At 40.7% G+C, this 14,150-nt stretch overlaps 1 protein-coding gene across 4 annotated transcripts in view; it reads left to right on the top strand.

Annotated features, from left to right (window-relative positions):
• Positions 1-14,150, top strand: part of SNX9 (sorting nexin 9) — a 244,475-nt gene that overhangs the window by 146,634 nt on the left and 83,691 nt on the right. For 3 of the 4 annotated variants that reach the window (XM_044291890.1, XM_044291889.1, XM_044291891.1), the window contains exon 4: positions 10,464-10,571. The exons of the other annotated variant lie outside the window; for it this stretch is intronic. In XM_044291890.1, coding sequence (XP_044147825.1) covers positions 10,464-10,571 — 108 coding nt within the window. The remainder of the gene's footprint in view (positions 1-10,463; positions 10,572-14,150) is intronic. 4 annotated transcript variants of the gene reach the window in all.

Here is a 14,150-nt window from a genome sequence, read left to right as displayed (position 1 = left end):
CTCCACAGCAGAGGTGACTCTTGGTCTTCCTTTCCTGGGGCGGTCCGCATGTGAGCCAGTTTCTTTGTAGTGCTTGATGGTTTTTGTGACTGCACTTGGGGGCACTTTCAAAGTTTTCCCAATTTTTCGGACTGACTGACCTTCATTTCTTAAAGTAATGATGGCCACTAGTTTTTCTTTACTTAGCTGCTTTTTTCTTGCCATAATACAAATTCTAACAGTCTATTCAGTAGGACTATCAGCTGTGTATCCACCTTCTCCACAACTCAACTGATGGTCCCAACCCCATTTATAAGGCAAGAAATCCCACTTATTAAACCTGACAGGGCACACCTGTGAAGTAAAAACCATTTCAGGTGACTACCTCTTGAAGCTCATCAAGAGAATACCAAGAGTGTGCAAAGCAGTAATCAAAGCAAAAGGTGGCTACTTTGAAGAACCTAGAATATGACATATTTTCAGTTGTTTCACACCTTTTTGTTATGTCTATAATTCCACATGTGTTAATTCATAGTTTTGATGCCTTCAGTGTGAATCTACAATTTTCATAGTCATGAAAATAAAGAAAACTCTTTGAATGAGAAGGTGTGTCCAAACTTTTGGTCTTTACTGTGTGTGTGTGTATGTATGTATGTATGTATGTATATATATACATATATATATATATATATATATATATATGTGTGTGTGTATATGTGTGTATATATATATATATATATATTAGCTAAAGGACATGGCTTCACACAAGTATATTTCATTTTCTGTTTCTGTGTGTCAAAATTAGATCAACAGTTTCCCCCATAATTGTGACCTCTACAGTACCCGCCCCTTTAACTCCTTAAGGACACAGCCTTATTTTACCTTAACCTCTTAGGAACACGGCATTATTTTACCTTAAGGACCAGGCCATTTTTTTCAAATCTGACTAGTGTCACTTTAAGTGCTGATAACTTTAAAACGCTTTGACTTATCCAGGCCATTCTGAGATTGTTTTTTTGTCACATATTGTACTTCATGACACTGGTAAAATGAAGTAAAAAAAAAATATATCTTTTTTTATTTGTAAAGAAAATACCAAATTTACTATTTTTTTTTTTAAAATAGCAAATTTCCAAGTTTCAATTTCTCTACTTCTATGATACATAGTAATACCTACCAAAATAGTTATTACTTTACATTCCCCATATGTCTACTTCATGTTAGGATCATTTTGGGAATGACATTTTATTTTTGGGGGACATTACAAGGCTTAGAAGTTTAGAAGTAAATCTTGAAATTTCTCAGACATTTTTAAAAACCAACTTTTTAAGGACCAGTTCATGTCTGAAGTCACTTTGTGAGGCTTACATAATAGAAACCACCCAAAAATGACCCCATTCTAGAAACTACACCCCTCATGGTATTCAAAACTGATTTTACAAACGTTGTTAACCCTTTAGGTGTTCCACAAGAATTAATGGAAAATAGAGATACAATTTCATAATTTCACTTTTTTGGCAGATTTTCCATTTTAATATTTTTTTTTTCCAGTTACAAAGCAAGGGTTAGCAGCCAAACAAAACTCAATATTTATGGTTCTGATTCTGTAGTTTACAGAAACACCCCATATGTGGTCGTAAACTGCTGTATGGGCACACGGCATGGCGCAGAAGGAAAGTAATGCCATACGGTTTTTGGAAGGCAGATTTTGCCGCACTTTTTTTTTGACACCATGTCCCATTTGAAGCCCCCCCTGATGCACCCCTAGAGTAGAAACTCCAAAAAAGTGACCCCATTTTAGAAACTACAGGATAGGGTGGAAGTTTTGTTGGTACTAGTTTAGGGTACATATGATTTTGGTTGCTCTATATTACACTTTTTGTGAGGCAAGGTAACAAGAAATAGCTGTTTTGGCCCTTTTTTTACAACATTCATCTGACATGTTAGATCATGTGGTATTTTTATAGAGCAGGTTGTCACGGACGCGGCGATATCTAATATGTATACAATTTTTTTATTTATGTAAGTTTTACACAATGATTTCATTTTTGAAGCAAATAAATAAATCATGTTTTAGTGTTTCAATATTCTGAGATCCATAGTGTTTTCAGTTTTTGGGCGATTATCTTGGGTAGCGTATGATTTTTGCGGGATGAGATGTTTGATTGGCACTATTTTGGGGTGCATACTACTTTTTGATCGCTTGCTATTGCACTTTTTTGTGATGTAAGGTGATAAAAAATGGTTTATTTAGCACAGTTTTTATTTTTTACGGTGTTCATCTGAGGGGTTAGGTCATGTGATATGTTTATAGAGCCGGTCGATACGTACGCGGCGATGCCTAATATGTCTATTTTTTCCCCCAATTTTTTTTTTTTCCTTTATTTGGGGAATAAAGGAAAAAATACAGTGAAGGAGTTTAAGCATGCATGGGATAGGCATAAGGCTATCCTTCATATAAGATAGGACCAGGGACTATTCATAGGATTCAGATATATTGGGCAGACTAGATGGGCCAAATGGTTCTTATCTGCCGACACATTCTATGTTTCTATGACGTTTTTGTTTATTTTTACTTTTAATGGGGGGGGGACTTTGATTTTTTTTTTTCAACTTTTTTTTTTTTCACTTTTTTTTTTGTCCCACTTTAAAACTTCAACTTTTGGGGGTCTAATCCTTTACAATGCATTCCAATACTTTTGTATTGGGATGCATTGGCTGTATGAGTAATACTGTGTGTATTACTCATGCAGCTTCCGGCCTGTGAGATCCAGGGGGCTGGATCTCACAGGCTCGTGACAGGAAGGCATCACGCTACCTTCCATGCCATCGGGTCCCCCCTACAGCCCCATGGGGACCCGATGGCACCGCCGCCCGCACCATAAAAGCCGACATGGGGGGGTCACGGGACACCCCCGCGCATTTAGCCGAGGTGCCGCGCATTTAGCCGGCAGTGATCGGAAATGCACAGGGCGTACAGGTACGCCCTGTAACATAGTACATAAGGCCGAAAAAAGACATTTGTCCATCCAGTTCGGCCTGTTATTCTGCAAGTTGATCCAGAGGAAGGCAACAAAAAAACAAAAACAAAAAAAAACCCTGTGAGGTAGAAGCCATTTTTCCCCACCTTAGGGGAATAAAAAATTCCTTCCCGACTCCAATCAGGCAATCAGAATAACTCCCTGGATCAACGACCCCTCTCTAGTAGCTATAGCCTGTAATATTATTACGCTCCAGAAATACATCCAGGCCCCTCTTGAATTCCTTTATTGTACTCACCATCACCACCTCCTCAGGCAGAGAGTTCCATAGTCTCACTGCTCTTACCGTAAAGAACCCTTTTCTATGTTTGTGTACAAACCTTCTTTCCTCCAGACGCAGAGGATGTCCCCTCGTCACAGTCCTGGGGATAAATAGCTGATGGGATAGATCTCTGTACTGACCCCTGATATATTTATACGTATTAATTAGATCTCCCCTTAGTCATCCTTTTTCTAAAGTGAATAGCCCTAATTTTAATAATCTTTCAGGGTACTGTAGTTGCCCCATTCCAGTTATTAATTTAGTTGTCCTCCTCTGGACCTTCTCCAGCTCTGCTATGTCTGCCTTGTTTACAGGAGCCCAGGACTGTAAACAGTACTCCATGTGTATAACTTTACATTTATCAGTGTTAAACCTCATCTGCCACTTATCTGCCCAAGCCTCCAATCTATCCAGATCCCTCAGTAGTAGTATACTGTCCTCATCAGTGTAAATTACTTTACACAGTTTAGTGTCATCTGCGAAAATTGATACTTTACTATACAAGCCTTCTACAAGATCATGAATAAATATATTGAAGAGAATAGGGCCCAATACTGACCCCTGAGGTACTCCACTATTGACAGTGACCCAATCTGAGTGTGTACCGTTAATAACCACCCTCTGTTTTCTATCACTGAGCCAGTTACTTACCCACATACAGACGTTTTCTCCAAGTCCGAGCATTCTCATTTTATATACTAACCTTGTATGCGGTACAGTGTCAAATGCTTTGGAGAAGTCCAGATAGTCCTTAAGTACCAGTACATCAGGGCATACCTGTACGCCCTGTGTCCTAAAGAGTTTAACAATGACCTCCACAGTGCCTGCCCCTTTAACACTGACCTCCATAGTGATGGCCACTTTAACCGTGACCTCCACAGTTCCCACCCCTTTAACATTGACCACCCCTTTAACCGTGACCTTCATAGTGGCTGCCCCTTTAACAGTAACCTTCACAGTGCCTGCCCCTTTAACAGTGACCTTCACAGTGCCTGCCCCTTTAGCAGTGACCTTCACAGTGCCTGCCCCTTTAACGGTGACCTTCACAGTGCCTGCCCCTTTAACGGTGACCTTTACAGTGCCTGCCCCTTTAACGGTGACCTTCACAGTGCCTGCCCCTTTAACAGTGACCTTCACAGTGCCTGCCCCTTTAACAGTGACCTTCACAGTGCCTGCCCCTTTAACAGTGACCTTCACAGTGCCTGCCCCTTTAACAGTGACCTTCACAGTGCCTGCCCCTTTAACAGTGACCTTCACAGTGCCTGCCCCTTTAACAGTGACCTTCACAGTGCCTGCCCCTTTAACAGTGACCTTCACAGTGCCTGCCCCTTTAACAGTGAGTGACCTTCACAGTGCCTGCCCCTTTAACAGTGAGTGACCTTCACAGTGCCTGCCCCTTTAACAGTGAGTGACCTTCACAGTGCCTGCCCCTTTAACAGTGAGTGACCTTCACAGTGCCCGCCCCTTTAACGGTGACCTCCACAGTGCCCGTCCCTTTAACGGTGACCTCCACAGTGCCCGTCCCTTTAACGGTGACCTCCACATTGCCCGTCCCTTTAACGGTGACCTCCACATTGCCCGTCCCTTTAACGGTGACCTCCACATTGCCCGTCCCTTTAAGGGTGACCTCCAAAATGTCGCGCAACAAATGTCGTCTTGTAGACCTAGCCTTACAGTGACCTCCACATTGCCCGTCCCTTTAATAGTGACCTCCACATTGCCCATCCCTTTAATAGTGACCTCCACATTGCCCGTCCTTTTAATAGTGACCGCCACATTGCCCGTCCCTTTAATAGTGACCTCCACATTGCCCGTCCCTTTAATAGTGGCCGCCCTTTAACAGTGACTTTCACAGTGACCGCCTTTTTAACAGGGACCTTCATAGCGCCCATCCCTTTAATAACTGTGACCTCCACTGTGCCCGCCCCTTTAAGCAGTAATTAAAAATTGCTGGGTTGTTATGGAAACCTGGAGTAAAACTGTGTTTATGGCAGTTGGGATTTGAAGAGAAAGACTTGCAGGCTTGTATTGGCTAATGTGGGTCATTTTGGGGGAATATCTCAGGAACGGTACGTTTGAGACCCGGTCTAAAACCTTCCCAGACAGCTGATGTACCTGTCTGTCAAATTTGATGAAGATTGGTCCAGTCGTTTGGTCGCGCATAAAGAACGACCAGACAGACATCTATATATATATATGAAATATGTATAATTTTTTTTCAAACTTTTTATTTATTTATTTATTTATTTATTTTTTAGGCCCCCCCAAGTGGAACCCAACATTCAATCATGGCCTGAATTGTAAATGCCTAGAATCCGGCTGACTCTATTAATTTAATGGAACACCTTTCCCAATCTCTACCCGGAGGAGGTGTTCCTGCCTGGCAAGTGTGTGCTTCCTAGTTTTCAGCCTCTCAGATGCTGTGGTCACATTTGACCAGGGCATCTGAAGTGTTAAATGGTAAAATGGAAATTCTTATCGTGGAGATTAGCCCTGGGTTAAACAGAAAGCCTGGCTGCTTAAAAAGCAAACCTGGTTGCTGTCGAGCCATCTTTAAAGACCCAGCATTCGTCATACATGTACAGTGGATGTCTGGAAGGGGTTAAAGGTGTTGTCTCAAAAAAAAAATTAATTTTTATTTTTTTGGGGGGGGGGGGGGGGGGGTTGGAAACTGCAGTGAGACTGTAATGATAAAAAAAATGAAACCCTTCCCAAGTCCACCCTGATCCAGTGCCACCACTCCTCTCCACTGAGCTGCTAACATAATGTAATATTTTTGTTGCAACCATGATGTGCCCTTATACAGCTTGTGACTAGTGTTGAGCGAACTTGTGTTTTAATTTCGGCGTCTAAAGTTCGGGTTATCAAAGTATCCCGTTATGGATTCCGCTACCATGGACCATAACGGAATTTAGAATCCATAACGGGATACTTCGATAACCTGAACTCGAACTTTAGACGCCGAACTTAAAACACAAGTTCGACCAACGCTACTTGTGACCACTGCAGCCAAACACTGTCCTTTATGACAAGAGGCTGCTGAGGCAGGTGATTGGCTGCAGCAGTCACATGTGGTATATGGACTAATCTCTGCAGAAGTCTAAACATTCTGTCAAGCACAGCCACCGCTGCTGGATTGCAGGGTGGTCGTATAATGCTATTGAAAAATGAATCCAGCCAGCAAAGGATGCAATATGGACAATCACAATACATTAGAAAGTGGCTTTTATTAACTTTCTTTACATGATAAATGCCATTTGCTGGTGAGACAACCCCTTTGTTGGGACTTTTAGCACTGTAAACAGCCTTGTTTGACTTTCTCAGTGAGATCATTCACTCCAACCAGAGTGGGAAGGGGCAGTGAGTGACTTAGAGCATCACACATTACACTGAGCAATGCTCTGCTATGGGCATCTTTCCTAAGCCTATCAAGAGAACAATAGAGCTGTAATACAGATTCTGCAGTCTATCATACTAACAAATATCGTTTTCCCTCACAGTTGCAGTAAACTAACAATTGTTTACCTGTCAATATGAGTTGTTTTTTTCTCTTTGTGCTGACTAACAGTGGGACTATATTTTATATTTAATCTTTAATAACATAGTACTTACGAAATGAAAAATAAAGTGCTCTCCAATAAAATGAACTATGCTTTAGAGGGAGTCTGTCACCTAATTTTCACCAATATAACTAAGAGCACTGCCCCACAGAAGATTGCAGACACATTCCAGACATCCCTGTGTGTACTTGTGTCTTCATTCCACTTTTATTCTGCTGAAAACAGCTCCCAAGTGGCCAGCTGAAAGTGAAAACAGCTTTCACTCCTGACTTAATTTCTAAGGGCTGGTACAGTTTAAAAGGTTGGAATGCCAGATTTCAAACAAGGTTAGGCCCATATTTCTAGCTGGTACCAATCCTGAGATATGAGCAGCTAAAGCAGCCCTCCCCTCTTCAGTCTGGTTTGCTTTGGGCATTTGGAGCAGCAGAGCTGGGCATTTAGGAGCTGTTTTCCAGCAGAATAAAAGGCACAAAGTGCACACAGGTATGTCTGTAATGTGTATGCAGTCTTCTGTGGTACAGTGCTCTTAGATATGTGGGTGAAAAACAGGTGACAGACTCCCTTTAAATGTAAATAATTAATATATCTATATACAGTATGTGTCTAATTCTGTATGCATTCCTCATCATTGAAATTGCAACACCAAGAAGGACAAGCCATAATGTTATACAAATCGCGGAAGTAGCAAGTGTTGCTAAGATCTGCAAATGATTACATTTCCAAACACCTATCTCCAATCTGTGGCATGTGGGAGGTGCATGAAAGCCAGATTGAAAGCATAGGTTTTTTTAGCCTAAAAAAATCAAGTCATGTGGGATGATTGTACAATGCCTCCTCTTCGACGTGCCAGTTATTGTCACTTGTCACAAATTGAGAGGAACAGAATCCTTCAACTGAGATACCTTTGTTTATCACTTTGGCAGATCACTACATTTCTAGGCTGAGATGTCTGTGCTGTTCAATGTTGGATGTCCTTGTGGTTGGGAGAACCATGAGGCGAACCTCTGCACGGACGGATTGTCTGTTTATAAGAATGGAGCATAGTGATTTGTTCTGAAAGTGGATGTTTCATTCCAAGCCTAGGACGGCAAGCCATGTCTACACAAATCCTCAGAAGGCGTTGCACGACATAGAGCTACAAGCCAGACGTCCAGCCACAGTTGTTCCATTGGCCTCATGCCACTGCACTCAAATCCCTACTACAGGGATTATGATGTGGGGTGGCACAATGTACGGTAATCGACCCCTCTTGCATTGGCATAGTTGTGAAACCAGGGGTACAGCCATTTCTCCAAATGGTTCCAGGGGCCATATTTTTCAACAGGAAAACACCAGACTGCATGTTGCATGTGCTTCTGTAAGCAGCCTCCGTGGCCCAAATGTGCTACCATGGCCTGTGGCATCTCCGGGCTTGTCTCCTATAAGCATATCTGGGACGTCATTGGTTGCAATTGCAAATGGCACTGCCAGTACCAATTCTTGATGATTCCTCAGACAACAGTTAGTAACCTCGTTGATAGCATACCAAGGCATGTAAGTACATGTAATTCTGTGATTCGTGCTCACACTTGATACTGTAGAAATCGAGACGTTTTGAATATTTTGTTTCCATTTTTTTTTTTTTTATCCTTTGTATATCCAGATTTCCGTAATTCCATCCTTCTCTGTGTTGCAGTTTCAATGTTGAGGAAAGTGTATAGATAGACAGATTATATTTAAATATACAGACGTGGACAAAATTGTTGGTACCCTTTGGTCAATGAAAGAAAAAGTCACAATGGTCACAGAAATAACTTTAATCTGACAAAAGTAATAATAAATTAAAATTCTATAAATGTTAACCAATGAAAGTCAGACATTGTTTTTCAACCATGCTTCAACAGAATTATGTAAAAAAATAAACTCATGAAACAGGCATGGACAAAAATGATGGTACCCCTAACTTAATATTTTGTTGCGCAACCTTTTGAGGCAATCACTGCAATCAAACGCTTCCTGTAACTGTCAATGAGACATCTGCACCTCTCAGCAGGTATTTTGGCCCACTCCTCATGAGCAAACTGCTCCAGTTGTGTCCGGTTTGAAGGGTGCCTTTTCCAGACTGCATGTTTCAGCTCCTTCCAAAGATGCTCAATAGGATTGAGGTCAGGGCTCATAGAAGGCCACTTTAGAATAGTCCAATTTTTTCCTCTTAGCCATTCTTGGGTGTTTTTAGCGGTGTGTTTTGGGTCATTGTCCTGTTGCAAGACCCATGACCTGCGACTGAGACCAAGCTTTCTGACACTGGCTAGTACATTTCTCTCTAGAATTCCTTGATAGTCTTGAGATTTCATTGTACCCTGCACAGATTCAAGACACCCTGTGCCAGACGCAGCAAAGCAGCCCCAGAACATAACAGAGCCTCCTCCATGTTTCACAGTAGGGACAGTGTTCTTTTCTTGATATGCTTCATTTTTTCGTCTGTGAACATACAGCTGATGTGCCTTGGCAAAAACTTCGATTTTTGTCTCATCTGTCCACAGGACATTCTCCCAGAAGCTTTGTGGCTTGTCAACATGTAGTTTGGCATATTCCAGTCTTGCTTTTTTATGATTCGTTTTCAACAATGGTGTCCTCCTTGGTCGTCTCCCATGTAGTCCACTTTGGCTCAAACAACGACGGATGGTGCGATCTGACACTGATGTTCCTTGAGCATGAAGTTCACCTTGAATCTCTTTAGAAGTCTTTCTAGGCTCTTTTGTTACCATTCGGATTATCCGTCTCTTAGATTTGTCATCAATTTTCCTCCTGCGGCCACGTCCAGGGAGGTTGGCTACAGTCCCATGGATCTTAAACTTATGAATAATATGTGCAACTGTACTCACAGGAACATCTAGTTGCTTGGAGATGGTCTTATAGCCTTTACCTTTAACATGCTTGTCTATAATTTTCTTTCTGATCTCTTGAGACAGCTCTTTCCTTTGCTTCCTCTGGTCCATGTCGAGTGTGGTACACACCATATCACCAAACAACACAGTGATTACCTGGAGCCATATATATAGGCCCAATGGCTGATTACAAGGTTGTAGACACCTGTGATGCTAATTAGTGGACACACCTTGAATTAACATGTCCCTTTGGTCACATTATGTTCTGTGTTTTCTAGGGGTACCATCATTTTTGTCCATGCCTGTTTCATGAGTTTATTTTTTTACATAATTCTGTTGAAGCATGGTTGAAAAACAATGTCTGACTTTCATTGGTTAACATTTATAGAATTTTAATTTATTATTACTTTTGTCAGATTAAAGTTATTTCTGTGACCATTGTGACTTTTTCTTTCATTGACCAAAGGGTACCAACAATTTTGTCCACGTCTGTAAATACTTTTTCCATCACAATATACACTGCTCTTTTCTGGGGGTTACGATCACCCTACAGTCCAGCAGCAGCGGCTGGATTTGCACACAATATATGCCTGCGTGATAAATGCCATTTGCTGAAATGAAACAAGCCCTTGAAGCCTTAGCTTTGTATTAAATTGGTTGTTATGGCTAGAGCTAGATATGTATAAATTATGTTTTTATGATATTGGCTTTGTTTTTCAAATTATTGTTATATGGTTACTCCTTTGTTTTTTAGTTGATGTCACATGGTGCTCCTTCCAGTAATTCAGCTGCAGATTTGGCCTTTTTTGATTCCCTTTCTGGTGGTTCTGCTCAGAATGCTGCAACCAATAATGGTGAACTGGTACGTTTGTAGCGAGAACCTTTTCATCGAACGTTATTGTCTAAAGGTCATTTCTAAGCTTCAAGATGCTCACACTTCAGTATCTTTTAACTAATGTTTTGTTATATCACCTTATGTAGTTTTACTTATACTCCATTTGATATGTGCATATAAGTAGTATAAATAAGGTTTTTTGTTTCCCTTATGAAACAAAGATTGAGTTGAATACAGCCCTATCAACATTTTAACACATTTACGGGGCCCTAGTTACCATATGTTAAGCAGGTGCTCTCTACATGGCTATCAACCACTTACTAACCAGGCCTCAAAAAGCCTTAACCCCTATGCTACCAGTGCCATACATGTACAAAGCTGGAGCAATGGGCAAACATGTTCCCCTCTGGCGTGTGCAGCAGGCGCAATGGCCAGCGGGTCTCCGCAGAGACCCACGGCAAATGACCACGACTGACAATAATGCACAAAGCTGTAAAAAATAAAATGTTAAATATATAAAAAAAAAAAAAATATATATATATATATATAAAAGTTTAAATCAATTGTTCCAGACCCTATTTTTAATGGTGATATCTCCTGTTTAGCTTGGACTAATGCTGTCAGTCTTGTATGAAAGCCTGGAATGTCAGCTTTCAAACAAGACTAGTTGCATGCTTCTAGCTGCTGCCATTCAGAGAATATCAGCAGTTAAAGCAGTCCTTCCACTTCCAGTTAAGTACTTTTCCCACAGCCGAAGCTGACCTTGTTCAAAACAGTTAGGTGGATAAAGGTGCTCGTTCATCGGGTGATCCTGTCATTCATCACTGATCATAGTTTCTGGGCAGAAGATCGTGTGGTCTAAACAGCAATCTGCTGCTCAGAAACCATGAATCGTCCTCATAGAGTGAAGGAAATCTCTGTATATAAATGCAGCAGTCTCCTTCACTAAACAAGCAGCCAACTGTCTAGAACAAATGCTTCCTTCCTGACAATCGGCTGTAGAATTGTCCCGTCTAAATACACCTTTAGTCCGCACACTCGGTCGAGACTTATGCATATGTGTATTAGGGAGTCAGGAGAGATGGCTGTTTGGTCAACAGCTATCTTATGTGTAAGTGCTGTATTAGAAAAAATTTATGTATAGCATGCAAGGAAGAGAATTGATCCCGTGTAAGGGGATCTAACCTTGCAAAGCGAGGTACCTGGGATAGATCAAATAAATATATGTGGTCAACCTTTAAAACATAACGTTTATTCAATCAATAAAATAAGCCCCACCACGGTGAATATGAAGACCAGTAGCATACAAGGTGCGTATACACTGTTAATTAGAGACCAAGGGAGGCATAAGAGATGAAAATGGAAAAGATACAGGATCGGGTCTCTCAGACCCATAGTTGCCCTGCATCTACCTCATAAACAACCCCCTCAGACTGTCCCTGCGTGCAGCACCAAGGTGGGCTGCCCGATCATTCGCCCAAAGCAAACAGAGGGACAGAAAGATGGTAGCAACACTGAGCCGTCAAGTTATGTCCCAAGGGACATAACTTGTTCATTGTTTAGTGTACCTGAGCGTTAAGGCCTTTGGGCGAATGATCGGGCGACTCACCTTGGCGCCTCACGCAGGGACAGTCTGAGAGGGTTGTTCCATTGGAACAAATTTTTTTACTGTAAGAATATTCTAACAGATCTGTATCTTTTTATAAGACTATTTACTTTGTCTTGGATTTCATATTAATGTGTAATTATACATAACTCATATTTTATAATTTTACGTGCTTTCTAATAAAACTTTGATTTACTATAAAGGGGTTTTCCGATTTGCATCAACACTCTGTGTAAATAATTATTAAAGAAGCACTCCCACAAAAAGTTTTTATACTCTGACCTGTTAGAAAGGTACATGATGTAAACTGTGGTGAAGGTAATCTTTCTTTCCAGTGACTGCATTTGTGAGTTATAACCTCGCTTTTGATCCTTAGCTGTGTCATGTGACCAGCACTCTGCCTCTCCAACTGACACAGGACAGGAAGTCAGTTACTTCTCTTTGCATTCCTATGAGACTGACATTGAGGCTCTCGTAGGAATACATAGAGAAACTGGCTTCCTGTCCACACATAAGATGCTATGTTATTTGTATAGTTAGAGTGCTGATCACATTAGAAGAGAGATTATAACTCACAAATACAGTCACTGGTAAGAAAATTACTCCCACTACAGTTAACATCATGCGCCTTTCTAACAGGTCAGAGAATAAAAAATGTTGTGGGAGTGTTACTTTAATGAAGGTAGCTGTCATTTTTATGATGTGTTTGTTTACATTTATTACACCTATCTTCTGTTGTAGGATGTTGTCACATCACCATGTCCATGCAGCTCTTATTTCCTGTGATTTTATACCCATTGTCATTTCAAATCAGCAACAGGGGCAGTGATAGGGGAGTGTCTATGTAATTAGCGGGGTGGGCGGGAGCTATAAACGGGGTATTATTAGGGACTATATGGGAACTGTGGCAGAAACAGAGTAATTAATTTAACTGGTGAAAATGGGTCAGGAGAGTCCACATTTAAAAAGAAAAGCTTGAGTAAGATGTACAAGAGATGAGCACCTATATGAGTATACCTAGTGAAAAATATTAGGAGTCTCGGAAAACCCATATGGCTGTACTTCATGTTATCACTTGATGAAAATGGGTGCTGCAAAAAATGACTAAACCCATACAGAAGATGAGGTTAGCATCACACTAAAATGAACACCAAATGCCCCACACCCAAAAGCTAAATCTATGCATTCAAGAAATATTTGTGCCTTAAGCAACTAAAGTAAATAATCAACATATGAAAAACATGAAAATAGATTAAAAAAAAAAAAATTTTAAGCAGTACAAAATTAAAAACTCTTAAAAGCAGTTTGGAAATAATTACGGTAGGCCTTTTGTTAGAATGTTTGTCTTTTTTTCCCCTTGCCTCCATTGGTTGGTTAGATGAAAATGGGTTGTGTTTTAAAATAATATGCATGAAGGTTTATAGTAATATGTTGAAAGCTGATAAGTAATAACATGATTAGACCCTACATTCCTATTACAATTAAGATGCAGATAAATAAATAAAATTAACATAGTATTCCCCCAAAACATTACCTAGGTCTCTCACCCAGTTAAGCCAGTACTCTGCTTTGCACTGATGAGGGTTACTCACCCTGAAACAGCTGTCTGCAGATGAGATGCTGGCTTAATTATTATTTAAGTCATGTCTCAAGGCCTGTTCAAAAGGTCAAACATTGATTTATAGGATAGCTACCTTACATGTGGTGGCATTAGAGGCAGAGCTTCTAAGACACATTTGCATTCCTTTTTCCCAGAATTCCAGAGGAATGTTGCCTGGCCTATAAGGCTTCTCCCGCCTCTTAGATGCGCTCCATAAGGAGAAATACAGTCCTGATCAAAAGTTTAAGACCACTTGAAAAGTGGCAAAAAAATCATATTTAGCATGGCTGGATCTTAACAAGGTTCCAAATAGAGCTTCAACATGCAACAAGAAGAAATCGGAGTCAAAACATTTTTTGAGCATTCAATTTAATGAAAACAACGAATAAACTGAAACAGG

Source organism: Bufo gargarizans, chromosome 4 (assembly GCF_014858855.1).
Source record: "Bufo gargarizans isolate SCDJY-AF-19 chromosome 4, ASM1485885v1, whole genome shotgun sequence".
In the NCBI taxonomy this organism is placed as follows: Eukaryota; Metazoa; Chordata; class Amphibia; order Anura; family Bufonidae; genus Bufo; species Bufo gargarizans.
The sequence above is the reverse complement of the archived record's forward strand: the minus strand, read 5'-3'. Positions and strand labels throughout refer to the sequence as shown.